The sequence below is a fragment of the Condylura cristata genome, unplaced genomic scaffold, assembly GCF_000260355.1.
Source record: "Condylura cristata isolate star-nosed mole 26May11 unplaced genomic scaffold, ConCri1.0 scaffold00008, whole genome shotgun sequence".
NCBI classification, from domain to species: domain Eukaryota; kingdom Metazoa; phylum Chordata; class Mammalia; order Eulipotyphla; family Talpidae; genus Condylura; species Condylura cristata.
The window spans coordinates 23899366-23913537 of record NW_004567109.1 but is presented as its reverse complement, the minus strand read 5'-3'; the positions used below and the strand labels follow the sequence as shown (position 1 = coordinate 23913537).

General features: G+C 48.4%; 1 protein-coding gene across 5 annotated transcripts in view; it reads left to right on the top strand.

The window, feature by feature from the left end:
* The window catches only part of ERI3 (ERI1 exoribonuclease family member 3), a 121475-nt gene that overhangs the window by 29713 nt on the left and 77590 nt on the right, over positions 1 to 14172 (top strand). For all 5 annotated transcript variants that reach the window (XM_004678917.2, XM_004678918.2, XM_012722684.1 and 2 more), the window contains 3 exons: positions 578 to 694; positions 7006 to 7065; positions 11561 to 11652. In XM_004678917.2, the coding sequence (XP_004678974.1) occupies positions 578 to 694; positions 7006 to 7065; positions 11561 to 11652 (269 nt within the window). The remainder of the gene's footprint in view (positions 1 to 577; positions 695 to 7005; positions 7066 to 11560; positions 11653 to 14172) is intronic.

The following is a 14172-nucleotide window of genomic DNA, read 5'->3' as shown; positions in this document are numbered from 1 at the left end:
GAAGGGGGGGTCGGCCAGGATGGGGGGAGGGTGGACTGCCTGAAACGAAGGTGGGAGGCACTAGCTCCTATTACTCTTACTCAGTTTTCTCTTTCCTATCTCTTTTGGCTTTGTTTATCATTTATTTATCTTTTTTTTCCCCTTAAATGAAGAAACGCAACAGTTCCATTTAAACTTCATATGCAGAAATTTGCATTGGTCTTCTGGCTGGAGATGCAGACCTATTCCAGGGCAGGAACCTGGGCAAGGGGAATGGAGAACGGTACTTTAGGGACCTGAGGGAGCAGGCCTCTGCCAGAGAACCGGTTGGGAAAACCGGAACAGATTGTATTATTGTCTTCCCTCCCTTCTCCAGAGACAATGGGGATGGAGCATGTGTCCAGTCCCTGGAACCTCTGAGGATGTATTTAACAATGGGAGGTTAGGGTGGTAAAGTGTGCAGCATCTCACTCAGTCTTGGGTTTGGTATGGCAGGAATTAATGAGTCCAAAATACTCCCTCATTCTTGACCCTGAGTTACTCTCTGAAATGTCCTGTTATAAAACTTACTCTGTCTTTTCTCTCTTTGCCATTCTAGGAAATTATTGAGTTCCCCATCCTGAAGCTTAATGGCCAGACCATGGAAATCGAGTCTACCTTTCACATGTATGTCCAGCCTGTAGTCCATCCACAGCTTACTCCCTTCTGTACAGAGGTAAGGGTCCTGGAGCTGGGCAGCAAGGGCTGCAGGGACCAGAGCTTTTGGACCATTGGTGCTTCATCCAGGCTACTTAGGGAAGGCTTAGGTCTTATTGGCGGTTAAGAAAAGTGTATGTTGGGCCCTGCAGGCTTTTTGCAAAGATTGCCATTCTGCTTTGGCCATTACAGCCCTCAGCGCCTGTGGAAATCAGTGGCCCAACCTGTTCGAGTTTCCTCAACATTTTACCTCCCTTAGAATCTCCACTCTTCCTGGTGACTAGGTATTTGGAGGTACTTCCTGGACTTATTTCTTTCCAGTTCCATTTCTCTCAGGGCTTCCTTCACAAGAGGTAAAATCTGGGGAAAAAATCTGGGAGGGAAAGGTTTTTGTTCAGGTTTTCTTAGCTTTCTGGCAATATGTCCCTGTCCTTGAGCAGAGTAGTCCTGCATGAAGCATCAGTTGAGTTGTGGGGAGCTTCCTCTGTCTCCGATTAAAGAGAAGGGCAGGTGAAGAACAGGATGAGGTCAGCCTGGCAAGGCTGAAATGGCCTTTCCCGACCCTAGGCTGCTGCTGTACTTGGTTACTGGGCAAGCAGTTTAGTGTTGGCCCCATTTTGCAGACTGTAAAAATGGGGCCAGCTGATATTTTGATGTTTACTGAAGGCTCTCAAGGCTCAGTAACAAAGAGGAGGAGCCCTTGGCATTCTAACTCTCACATTCCATGGAGATGCCTTCTGTGGCCTCTTCCACATGGTGCATCGTGTCATGTTCTCTGGTGCAGTCATGGTCAAGCATGTGTGGTGGCGGAGATGATGGGAAAGCATGAGTATTTCTGGACTCTTAAGAATTTGGGGCTTGAGTCCTTATACCTTCATTTAGAGATGCACTTTGTACCTGTGAGTAAAATAAAAAAGAAGTCCTTGCGTAACATGTAAACAATCTCCTTGCCATGGAGGAGGCTGGAGATAGGCCTCTCTGTCACTGCCTGGAGCGCTCAATGGCTCCAAGGTTGATTTAGGCCAGCTATAAAGGAGGTCTCAAGCTGTGCTCTGGGGTTTGCTGCCTGACCCAGGTGGCCTTTTGTGCGGGCATTCATCTGTAAGGCGTCTAGTCTCTCATATGCTTGTTCCAATGAATGATTTTGAAGTTCTTATTCCCTCTAAGGTCCACAGTCCTGACAGCACCTTCCCAGTAAGCCTCCTCTGCCGTCAGCCCAAACCCTTCTCCTGTGAATTACCTACACCACCAGGGGGCGCTAAACTGCCCCTTTTGCCCTTTTTGAAAATCAGCATTTTTAATGATTCAAAAAACCCTCCCTTAGGAAGGGTTTTAAACCAACCAGTTACCTGAGCCCCGCACTGGCCTGGAAGTGTGATGTCCACTTCTTTTTCCTTTACTTGAGGGGGGTGGAGGATGGGGGGGGGCGCCCATTTCAGCAAGGTTGCCTTGCTGACGTAGACAGGCAGGCCCAAATTTTAGAAGGTTGCAGCCTGTGTTGGGATGGAGCAGAGAGAGCACTGGTGGAGCTCAGCCTGGGCAGGAATAGATACTTGAGAGTCTTGGAAAAGGATGATTTTCAGAGCAAGAGTATTGATTTGTTGGGGTTGGGAGTGTAGGGATGGACAAGGGTTTGGGGTTGTTAGACTATGATGAAAGTTATTTTTTATTTTTCTAGAAAGCATTACCTGAGGACATACATATAACTTTGGAGAAGAGTAGACATGGTGTTGCATTCTTGCTTTGAAGCCTGTCCTATAGGCAGAGTGTACTGTTTGTTTCAGGCTTCTAGATCTCAAAATTCTCCCTGACCTGGACCCTTCCTTTCTATCCAGCTTCCTGTCTCCCTGCTTCATCCCATCTTGCTTCTCTTTCCTGGGTGTTGCCCTCTTCCAGTCCACCTCTGCACAGTCGGGGCCTTCTGCTTGCAGGCTGCTCCCACTCTCCTCCCTCAGACCCCTTCCTGTGCTCTAGGACTCTGTGTAGGGTCGCCTTCTCTGGGATGCCTGTCCTGGATTGTGCCCAGTCTAACCTAGCACTGATCAAAGCATTATATTGTAGTTATATCTTTGGATCCTCACTAGGCTGTGAGTTCCTTATAGGAAGAAACAAGCTCTGGCCTATCTCTGTCCATCATTAGGGCCTGGCACCAAGCAAACCCTAAGTACGCGCTCCTTATGTGCAAGAATATTCTCAAAGAGTTAGTTATTCAACCACACTTTGCCTTCCCTGCAGTAACTGTACTATAGACTTAACTCTTGAGTTAGCAAAGTCTCTTTTGGAAAACCTCGAATCATTAAATTTTGCCTTAGTTCCATTCCAGATTGGAATTGTAGACAGACACATGGACACAGAATGGGGTCATTGTTCTGAGGTCTCAACCTGGCAGTAGCTACCGGTAAGGGTAAAGGATGGAGGTCACCCCAACCAGAGGAAATCGTTCATTAGTAAGTGTGAGGAGCAACTCCAGACCTCCAGATTGCACCTAAACAACCCCTCTGGTAGGACTTTTTCTGGTGCACACACAGTTCCTAAGAACCCTGGCCTCTGTGGATGTCACACATAAGGACACACATAAGCCCATGTTTATGTGGGGAGAGAGACAGGCTCAGTGCTGGGCAGCGGGAAGAAGATCCTGCCTTGAGGGAGTCTGTAGCCCACACACAGATACTTTCTTTTACTGCTTGGTATAATGAATATGTTATGTTGCCTTCTTGAGGTCCATTCTTGGTTCCAGTTGTTAGTCTACATGGTTCTGACAGGGACCAGATGGGGTGTGTTTCATTCCCTCCCAGGCTCTTTCCCTGCCACCTTTAGAATATTCTCCAGCTCATCAGGTCTCAGTCCTTAACAGCTGGGCTGCTGCACAGCCCCTGGCCATGTGCAGTTTTTTTTTTTTTTTTATTGTTGTCATGGAAAAAAAAAAAGAAACCTAGAAAAATACCCATTTTGCTAAATGCCAGTAAAGGGCTTTGTCTTGCACCTGTATTTATAAAGGGTGAGATTTATTGGTCTCTTTGTCTGAGGAGAAAGAGTGGGTCTGATTATCAGATTGCACACCAGAGACAAGTGCTTATGTAATCAACAAACTGTCTTGGTGTCAGAATACGATTGTGTCGGAGATAAACTGTGAAAGGAGAAAGCGCTGGATGCTGACGTGCTATTGGCACTGACTGTCCTGGGCTGCTTCTGTAGCTGCTCTTGTTTATGATGAAGCCAGTTCGTTCCTGGACAAAGCCCTTGTGTGGGTAGGGAATCTCAGTAGCCAGCCATGTTATCAGTCAGGGTCAAAAGCCTCTCGCCTTGTGGTTTCCGAGTCTGGAGAAGCGGGAGTTAATCTGTAATCCCTCAGTGAAAGGAGCCACAGAGCACACATTAATTCTTCCTCTCACCTCTCCTGCTTTAAGTGGTTAAGGTCTCTGAGCTCTGTTTAGCCTGTGAGCTCTGGTTCTCAGCTCAATAATACTTGGCTTTGCTGTAGTACCTTTCATTGTGAGGATGTGAAAGCTTTTTACAAACATATATTAACCCAAGTGGGAATGGCTTAAACTGCAGCATGAAGGATTAAAGTTAGATTTAAGGTGGAACCTCCCAGAATTTATTTTATTAAATTGTCACTCTCTCTCTCAGCTTCTTTGGATAAGTCTCACAGGTGTCTTACAGTTGTCAGTATCAGATACAGGCACAGACTTTTTAAATTTTACCCCCTCTTCATCCAGTGCCTAGACAGAGCTGATAAAATGTGGTACATCCTTGGAAGAATTAATGCAAAGGAGTGAGGCCTCCCTGTGGAAGACTGCCTCTAGTTGAAGTGTCACCTCAAGTTCCTGCATCTCTGGGGCTGGAGTTCAGGCCCATTGAGGATGTTAGCAGTTAGCGGTGTCTCGCTGGACTACAGGGAGTCTGGGAAGATTGAGAGAGCGGGAGTGGGAGCTGAGCTTACTCGGTGCCCCCTGGGCTGATGATTCTCGTTTGCTGTCCACCAGAGAGGAATGTGGGAAAGCCCTGGGGCCCTGAACCCAAGGGTGAGGGGTAGCTCTAGCCCATAGAAAGGGATCAGGCAGTGCCAGGTTTTCCAGTTGGGGGAACGATTTTTTTTCTCCTCACTTGAGTCATTTTCCAGGAGCCCAAAGCAGGTGCTTATGGGCTACACAGGTGTTGACCTAACTTCCATCTCTAAGAAATGATTCTTGGTGAGGGTGCCATTGATTTCCTGTGAGACTCTAGAAGCCCTTGGATATTCAGTTCCTCTGAGTGGCCCTGGGTTGAGTCAAAAGAAGTAGACCTAATCTTGTCCCGGGCAACTCAAACCAGTAACTGTACTTCCACACAGACCCTAGAGCTTTCCACAGAGTAAGAATGGCTGTGGGCCCTCTTTTCTAGAATAGTCCTTATCCCAGCTCCATGCTTACAGATGTGATTCAGCCCTGGAAGAAACAGGCCAGACAGGGCAGTGGAGGGTATGTGAGTGGTAGGCAGTCATCTGGATGTTGGGCCTGGAACTGGCAAGCAGGTTTCACCAGATGTGGCCCCTGTGTGCCCAAACAAAACACAGGGTGGCTGCCTGCTTCAGTTGTGCCCGTGGAAGAGGAACAGGACGTGGGAGGGGGTGCCATGAAGACAGGGCCTTCATGTTTTTTCTTCTCTGCTGGAGCTCATTCCTCCACAGGGCCCATGCACTGTGAGCGCTCCACGAATAAGTTATTGACTAAGTAAAAGGAAGAATCCTTAACTCTCCAAGATAAAAGCTTCTGACCCAGGACTCTGCCTTCCCCGGCCCTCAGTGGACTGTCATTTCCTCCTCTTTAGCTCAGGCCCTCCCTCTGCTGGGCAGTTCCTTGGTCTCCCATGCAAGGAAAGGGTGTGGAGGTACCAGCCGGGTGGGCATGCTGTGGGTTAAAGCCTTGCGAAACAACAGTGTAGTTAATCTTTCTAATTTATTTTCCTTTTAGACCATGGGAAGTCTGTAGGCAGCAGCTGTTACCCAATTAAAATACAGATTAATATAAAAACAGTTTCTGGAATATAAAATAGAGTGGCTGTGTCCTTACACTTCCTTAAAATACCACCTAATAATGACTTGATGAACTACAGAAACCCACCTAGAGGAACTCAGCGTTCTTAAAATGAAAATTTCTTCCCTAAAAGGTGTGTATTACCATTCTATGTAAGTCACTATGAGAAAATAACCTTCCCTCTTAGAGCCAGCGGTTTCTGTGACTTGGGTATTTGGTATTCATTAAATGTAATTATAGCTTAATTGGAGTTTAATCCTCCACCCCCCACTTAAAAAAAAAAAAAAAGATGTTCTAAGCAAGCCTGAGAGGCTACTCTTTCTGGAAGTAGCCAGGGGTGTGGCAGTTGTGGGGATTCCCAGCAGGGTCCACATCTGTGAAGCGGAGCCTCCCTTCGCAGATCCTTGAGGCAGCCCGTCCCTTGGCTGTGCTTGACGGATATTTTCCCTTCAGAACAAAATGAAACAAAGCAAAGCAACATGCTTGTTGGCACCTAGGCCTGGCCTGGGTGGAGCATAGACCTGTAAGTCTGAGACACTCTAGACCAGATCCCTAGATCACCTAAGTGGTCAGTAGGTCCTAGGAAACTATGTTAAGCGAAATGACGTCTAATGAAACCAGGTCTCAGAAGGATATTGTTTCACTCAGAGAGGGCCAGAATCCTTTTCTTCTCATCAGCATTATAATGAAACCACATCACCAGAGAACCTGCTGCCCATCAGCCTTTTTTCCTGAGTTTCGCCATTGGTTAAAGGAGCTTCTCTTTCCTGCTTGACTGCTTGCTACTGAGAGCCCAGCAATGCTGCATGAAGGGTGGACGTCTGTCGGGCTCCTCAGGCCCTTCTTGCTGGTCATCAAGACTGAGAGCGGGGGGTAGGCTTGAAACCACGCAAGCCTGAGCCGTGAGCATCCCCTGAGTGCTGTGGGCACTCTCTGAAGCTTGGAGGTGAATTTACTTTAGATTGTCATTTATGGGGGAGTTACTGAGCCTATTGAATACAAATGACATGTAAATTTATTTATTTATTTTTTTGCAAAATGAAAACTGAAACAGGTTTGAGGTACACCCATGGTTAGTTTATAGCTATGTAGCCCCATTTCAGGGAAGGGGGTTCATGAGCAAAGTTCACATTGTGTACCGGGACTTAATTCTCAAGGCTTCAGCAAATCCTGAACTAAAAGCAATGCAGGGCAGAGTCTTACAGAAGGAGAAACACAGGAAGGCAAGGGGGCAGAAAGGAAAGGAAGGTCCTGTTCAGCGTTGACACCCTGCGCGCTGGATTTCCACCCATCAGCTACCTCTCTTTCCTTCCAGCTCACCGGGATTATTCAAGCCATGGTGGATGGTCAGCCACGCCTGCAGCAAGTGCTAGAGGTAGGTTGAATGACCTTTAATTCCTGACCTCTGACCCCTTCCTGCTGCCTTTCTCGCCCTCCCCTCCTGAGAATGTAGCCATGTAATTTGACTATGATTATGGCTTGATTAGAATAACATTTGCTGTCACATCAGTGACATGCTGTTGAGAGTATTGAACCATTGATCTGTCATCTCCAGCTGTTCCCGTCAGGGTTACTGACAAGATGTCTGAGTGCTGCCAGTAGTGAGGCCCCCACCCCTCCTGGCCCCTGGCCCTGTGCTGGCCAGCTCCAGGGAAGTCCTGCCCTGGGTAGCTTAGGGGGCAGGGGAGAAGCTGCAGTGCCGTGGGACTAGCCCTGGGGACTGGAGGTGTTTTTGTTTAGTTTTAGTGTTGGCTTCCTGTGGCATGTGAGCACTTCATTAACTCACCCAGAACTCCCCATCGATGGCTTTTGTTTGCTGTCAGCTCCTCCAGGAGTGTGGCTGGGCCTGGCTGCCCCAGTGCAGCCTGCCTCGGGTGCTTTGTGCCTGCCAGGGGTGCAGAGGCTGCAGTGGGTAATGATTCCTAATCAGAATAATTACAACAATTGCCTATGTGAGGGAATCAAATTAAAGGCTTTAGAACCCTTGGCAGAGACCACACTTCTAGGATGTTCTCTTCGGGGAGCTGAAAAAGGTTAAGATGCTGTTTCTTGTGCTCCAGCCTGAGGGATGAGGAAGGGTGTGCTTGGCCTCATCTTGCCACCCTCCCTTTCTGGCCTGGGGTTTTTCAGAGAGGGAGAAGGTCCCCCACTTTTCTCTAGGGGTGGGAAGAAAAGAAAAAGTCTGTGGATTTCCTTAAGTGCTTTGTTCTTAAAACATAAACACAAGACTCCACCCCCATCAAAGCACCAGAGAAGGCAAAGTACCTGGGGCCACAGGCACATCGGTATAGCAAGTAGTTGATCTACCATAAGGAAGAGGAGGGAAAACTCATTCTTAATCCCAGAGGCCTGCCCCTCAGGGGAGGGGAATATAAACTGAATTTCCTGGGGCTCTCCAAAATGGAACCAGAGCCAGAGAGCTAGGTTCAGGCTCCCCCTGAAAGTAGTAGAGTGTGCCTGGCTCCCTGGGAGGGTGTAAATCAGGCTTTGTGACCGGTCATGCTCTGTGACCTGATGGGCTGGATAAGGACTGTTTGGGGACCCTCCATAGATTGGGAGAAGATGGGATGAGCTCTGAGGAGTCTCCCAGCCCCACTGACCCATTTTGAAGGGAAGATTGCCCCTGTGACTGAGGGGACTCCTGTAGATCAAACTATAGGAAAAAGAGGGGTCCACCTTTCCTGTATGCATTCAGAGCCTGGCCCCTGAGGGAGATCACAAACCGACCGCTTTTCTCTGGCATGTCTCTGCTGGGATCCTGGGCTTACAGTGAGTCAACATGAAACCAGGGCTGTTGAGGCTGAGGGGTTCCCTTTGTGGGGCTGGCTAAGGGGGGAGATATGGTCTTGGGTCCTTTCTGGCCGTGATGACCTCCCCATAAGATCGTGCCTATCGCCAAGGACCTCCTTCAGAAAAGATGCACAAGAGGTGCCAGTGCAGAGGTGTCCCTGCTTTAGGGATGCAACATGCCCGGCTGCTATAAAATCACCACCGCCCAGCACAGAGGGTAGTTTGGTGTGCTGGCAGTTCCGCCGTCCTCTGTCAGTCTACAGGCAGAAGAGCAAGACTAAAAAGGCTGCTCCTTCAGGGCCCTCCTGGTGGCACAAAGACTTAAGTCTCAGCACTGTGAAGCTGTCTGCAGCCACTGCAGCATGAGTTCACTCCCCCGCCAGGGAGGTGACCCACATGACGCAGCAGACCTCTCCTGTCTCACCTGCTGCTCCCCTCAGCAGTGCATTTCAGTCAGTCTGCCTGTTCTGCTCCCCACTGTTTCTGGTGAATCCTCTCACCCTCCACACCTCTGTACCTTACTCTTGTATGCATAATTAAGTAAAATAAATCTTTTTTTTTTTTTTTTTTAAAGAAGGCTGCTCCTTCAGACAGAGGGCAGCACAGAAAGCTGAATGGGAATCAAGATGAATGGGAAACCATCCATTAACACAGTTTGGATTTAAAAAAAAAAAAAAGTGGTCTGTAGCTTCCTGCTGACCTGAGGCCAGCGCTGGCAGCAGGTGCTGCTTTCCCCACTGCAGCGCACTTGCTGGTCTAGAGTGAAGATTTCTGCCACTGGCCCAAGCAGAGTATCCCTGGGCTCTGCTTTGTCCCGTGAGCCCAAGAGCTAATAACCTAACTTCTTGTCCTAATCAAGACCATGAGGGCTGGCCCAGCTGTTCCTGACTTGTTGTAAACAGGGCCCAGGCTGACCCCTTCAGTAGCTGGCAGGGCTGGCCCAGCGGATTAGGGTTCGTCTTGATGGTTCCTCCGACCTTTTTCCAACTAGCAAAGAAGGGAATTTCCCTGACATGATTCCAATAAAGGTGGCGCTTCCTCAGCCAGGCTCTTAGCAAAGGAGTCAGTGGCCTAGGCTGCCAGTTCCTAAGGCCCTCAGTGCCTTAGATGTTTCTCATGGTAGAGGCCTGGTCTGCTGGATATCAGCTCCTGACAGCCCTGTCCTATACTCTCTCAGGACTACTGTACAGGAGATGGGAGTGGGAAACCCCCATAGCAGGGGCCGGGGGGTGGGAGAGCACTTACCTTGGGGATATAAGTCCGCTGAGCCAGAACTGAGGGAGATGAACTAATTGAGGGGGCTCCAGGTTTGCTTTAATGTTTTTCTTATGTAACATCGAGTTTTTTTTCTTTAGGTGACCCTGGGAAAGGACATGTGTGGGGGTGCAGAGGTGCCTAGTGGGTGAGAGAGGGAGTGTGCAAGCCAGGGAAACCAGATAGGGATGTCCTGGCCCTCCAGAATGGGTCAGGCTTCTGGGATCTCTGAGATATCCAGGGAGCTAGTCTACACTTGCTAGAAGTAATCTTACTTCAAAATTCCCAGATGCTCCCATTATCTCCCAGGTACACGTGGCCCTTCACCATCAGGTCCAACCTAGTCCCCTAACCTCATGTCCTGTTCCTCCTCTCTGTATCCCATGGGTTGTGGCCACATTCCTCACTGCTCATATTTCAGTAAACCGGCAAATATCTGTTGAGACAACAAAAGCTGTCTTAGGGGTTAAGACAGTGAATAAGACAGAGTCCCTACTTCATGATGCTTGGAGTCTGGTGGTCATGTCATTGCTTCTCAGATGCAGAAGAATTGCCATTACGGTTTTGCCTCTGCTGGGAGTATCTTTTCCTGCATGCCACCCTTTCAGGCACACCAGCAGCCACCAAGTCCTTAGTTCACTTATCTCTATGACCCCTTTCTCATTCTTTCCATGGAAAAGGTAGAGCTAGTGGTTTCCTCGTCTTGGTCCGAGAACACCCTGGTCGCTGCTCTCCTCTCCTTAGTCTACTGTCTATTTTGTGTGAGGCACTTAATACATTATCACTGTTAATTCTCAAAACAGCCCTGTAAGGTTAGTTATCCTGCCTCGTTTAGTGGATGAAGGAAACTAAAGTTCAGAGGGGTTAAATGACTTTTAAATGACTTCCCATCAGTGACACAGCCAGAACATGGAAGAGCCAAGGTTAGAAGCCAGATGTGTCTGACTTTCAGTCCTGCATTTCTAACTCCTCTGCAATGCAGCCTCTCAAAAGAACCCTCTTGCTGGAGTGGAGCGATGGTGAGCTGCTGCGCTCCCACCGCAGCCTGGGATCTTCTGAAAACTCAGCAGTGCTTCATGAACTCTTTCTAAGAACTCTCCTGATGCACTGACTTTAGTATCTATACTTCCATGTACAGACTGTAACACCGGAAGTAAGACTGGACAAAGAAACGAAGGGAAGGAAAGCTGTAGAGTGTGTTTAGGAACAGTTTCTTTCCACGTCTAGGAACTGAGCTTAGTTTTCAAAAGATTTATTTACATTTTAATCCTGAACCAGAAGAGGAGAAATATAAATCTGGGGCTGATTTATGAGCTTTTAGCAACTGGGGTGAAGATGGGTCTCCAGCCCCTGCAAAGGAGCCTCTTCTACTATATTTATGGTGAAAACTAACTTTACCTTCTTTTGAGGCATAAACAATTCATAAATTTGGCTGGTAGGCATTGAGGGATATGAATGAGCCCGTGGAGTCCCTGCTTGGCACATCCTTCCAGCCTGTTGTCACAGCCTGTGTCCTTGTGGAGGAACCAGAGCTATTTGAGCTGACCTCCCAGGATCTGTCCTTAGCCCTTCAGGGTGGAATGCCAGTCAGTGTGGGAGTGGAGGGGCTTCCTCCTCACCTCCCACCCTCGGGCATGTGGGGTCGCCCGCAGGGATTGCTGTCTTAAGTGCTACTATGGTTCTGAGCCAAGGCTAAGAGCCCAGAGTAGAGCTACAATTTCCTCCTGCTCTGATTACAAGCAGCTTATATGGGTTTCACTGTTGTGGCTCTTCATAGACTAAGGGGGAAAAAAGGAAAATCTCATCTCTTCTTGTGTACTTTTCAGAAGGTCCATGAGTGGATGGCGAAGGAAGGCCTCTTAGATCCAAACGTCAAGTCAATTTTTGTCACCTGTGGAGACTGGGACTTAAAAGTCATGTGAGTATGAGAAGGGCCATTGCTGCCCTGACCTGCAGTCTAGGGCCTGATCTTGCCTTTCACAGACTGACATGTCCAAGCCCAAGTGTAGCTGGATTAGGGATTCCCCAGTCTTTGCGGCGGCCAGGGTGAAAAGAGGTGGAGTCCTGCTTTCTGCCTCTGAAGCAGGGAATTGCCACATCACGGGCCCTGCAGACTGCCTTTGCCTGGTCTCCCTGCCCAGAGTAGTCCTTCTGGCTGTGGGGTGCCATGTTTTTGCTCTGGAAAGGAGGAGTTGAAACAATTTTTTTTTTCAGCCAAATTCATAGTGTTTACTAACTGCTTTAGAAAGAGTAACTTATTTAATAACCTTAGCACTGTTAATATTCCTGTTTTATAAACAAAGCAGTTAAAGCACAGAGAATCTAAGTGGCTTGCCTAAGAACACACAGAGCCAGTTGCCCAGTTGACTTTTCAGAGGGTCCATGAGTGGATGGTTGATTGGCTCCCGGATCCTTTTTCTTGACCATTATACCACGGTACCCTATTATCTGGGACAAAAGACACATGATCCAACTGAGAACCCAGGACTGAGACCAAAGAGACCCTCTTCTAAGGAGCTGCCCAGTTTCACCCTCCTCCTCTTTACTTTTTTGCCTCCACCTTCCCTCCTTTGTCTCCTGATCCAGCCTAGGCTGTGGGAGACAGAACCAGCTCCTTTGCCTCTTGTCCATCTATGGTTACCTGGCTTCAGACAGCCCCCGGGATCCAAACAGGGGTAGAGGTGGGGGGGGCACTGTTTGCTGAGGACTGATAGAATCAATACTTCTGTGTTCTTTGTGACTGAAGGCAGCAGCAAGCGCTCTCTCTCTCTCTCTCTTTCTCTCTCTCTCTCTCTCTGTGTGTGTGTGAGCTTTTGCGCATAGGGTGGGGCACTGGTAGAGGGCAGGGAGTAGAGGCTCTGGCAATGACATTTCCTACCCAAGCGGAAATTATGTTCTTAACAAAGTTCTTTCTATGCCTTTTAAAAACGGGGCACTGAGGTGAAAAAATTGGGCACTGAGGTGAAATTAAGCACCTAGGCAGGTGTCAAATCCAGGTGTGTGACTTGCTAGGTGGGACAGGAGGAGAAACAAGCCCAGATGGCACCGACACCCACACACCTCATCTCCACATCCCTTAGCTCGTGTGCACACACTGAGTGCACACCTCTAGGTTTGACGTGCAGCTCCCAGAGCTCCAGGGGGGACTCTGTTATCAGATGACACTCATTTGTCAGGAAAATCATACTGGCTGAACCAGAAGGGAATATGAGTGAGAAGGATTCCATGAGTAGGTGAAGAGGAGGAAGACTGTTGCTCTTGTTCGTGGTATCCTGGGCAGCTGTGGGTGTGTGCAGCAGAAAAGGCATTGGTGCAGAGCTCTGCGGGATAGAAGAAGCCATTTAGAGTGGGACAGTGTTCACGCTGATGCCTCGTGTTCTGGGGCTCCCAGAACCCCCACCCTTCTGGTGGCTTTCTGTCTTGGGCATGTTCACATCTCAGACCCCGGCGCTTTAGTCTTCTGCTGTAATGTGAATGGCGTGTGCAAAAGTGGGTATGTGGGAAATGTCCTGTGTGTGGCTCAGGGTCTTTCTGACTGGGCCTCTTAAACCTGAAGTTGGCCTGCCGTGGGAGGAGAGAGAATAACAAAGGGATGATGCTCTTTGAGCCCGGCCTGTCTGGCCTGTAATATGGGTTCAGCCCTTGGTTTGTGGGCCTTAGACAGATCTTGGTGACTCAAGAGGCTGCTTCACATCTTCATGAGAAATGATGTAGTTAAGAAGGGGGATTGGGCTGTGAAATTCAAGCTAAGATAAAAGGAAACCAAATTTTAACGAGCGCATACCATGTCTCTTCCAGTCCTCCTAAACTACTTTCTCCGATAGGAGGTGGTATCTCTGTTTTAAAAACAGAAAAGAAAATTCAAACTGAGGTTCAAATAAGCTAAATAAAGATTCATTGCCAGACAGAATTGAAGTCTTATACCATGTAGCTTCTAATAGAGATGGGTCAAGCAGCCTGTGGGGCTGGTTTTGTTTTGGATTGGGAAGGCCAGTGAAGCTCTGAAAAAGAATGTTCAGGAAGGAAGCAGATGTCAAGTGCAGGGGCTGGGGAAGGAGAGCTCTGTAGCTGTCTTTAGAAGCAGGATGCTGCATAACTGCTGGGAAGGCTCTTAATTAAATGTGTAACAAAATAAAAACAGCCAGAGAGGAAACCTAGAAGTGCCGCATGACGGCGCACAGCTTAGCAGTGTTCCTGGAACCTCTCGTCAGAACCCTTCGTCGGGTCCGCCACCTTTTTATGTGCCTGGTAAAGGCTGCGATGAACCTGACAGGGTGGTGGTAAATTGACACCCATAACCTGTTAGTATGTGGCTTACTTCTTATTTTGACATCTACTTTCAGATTGAACTAAGTCTAAGGAGCTCAGCAAATATTTTCATTTCCCTGCCTTAATTTCCTGGAGCCACAGCTCCTCACTGCTGTTCTTCCCTCTCCCC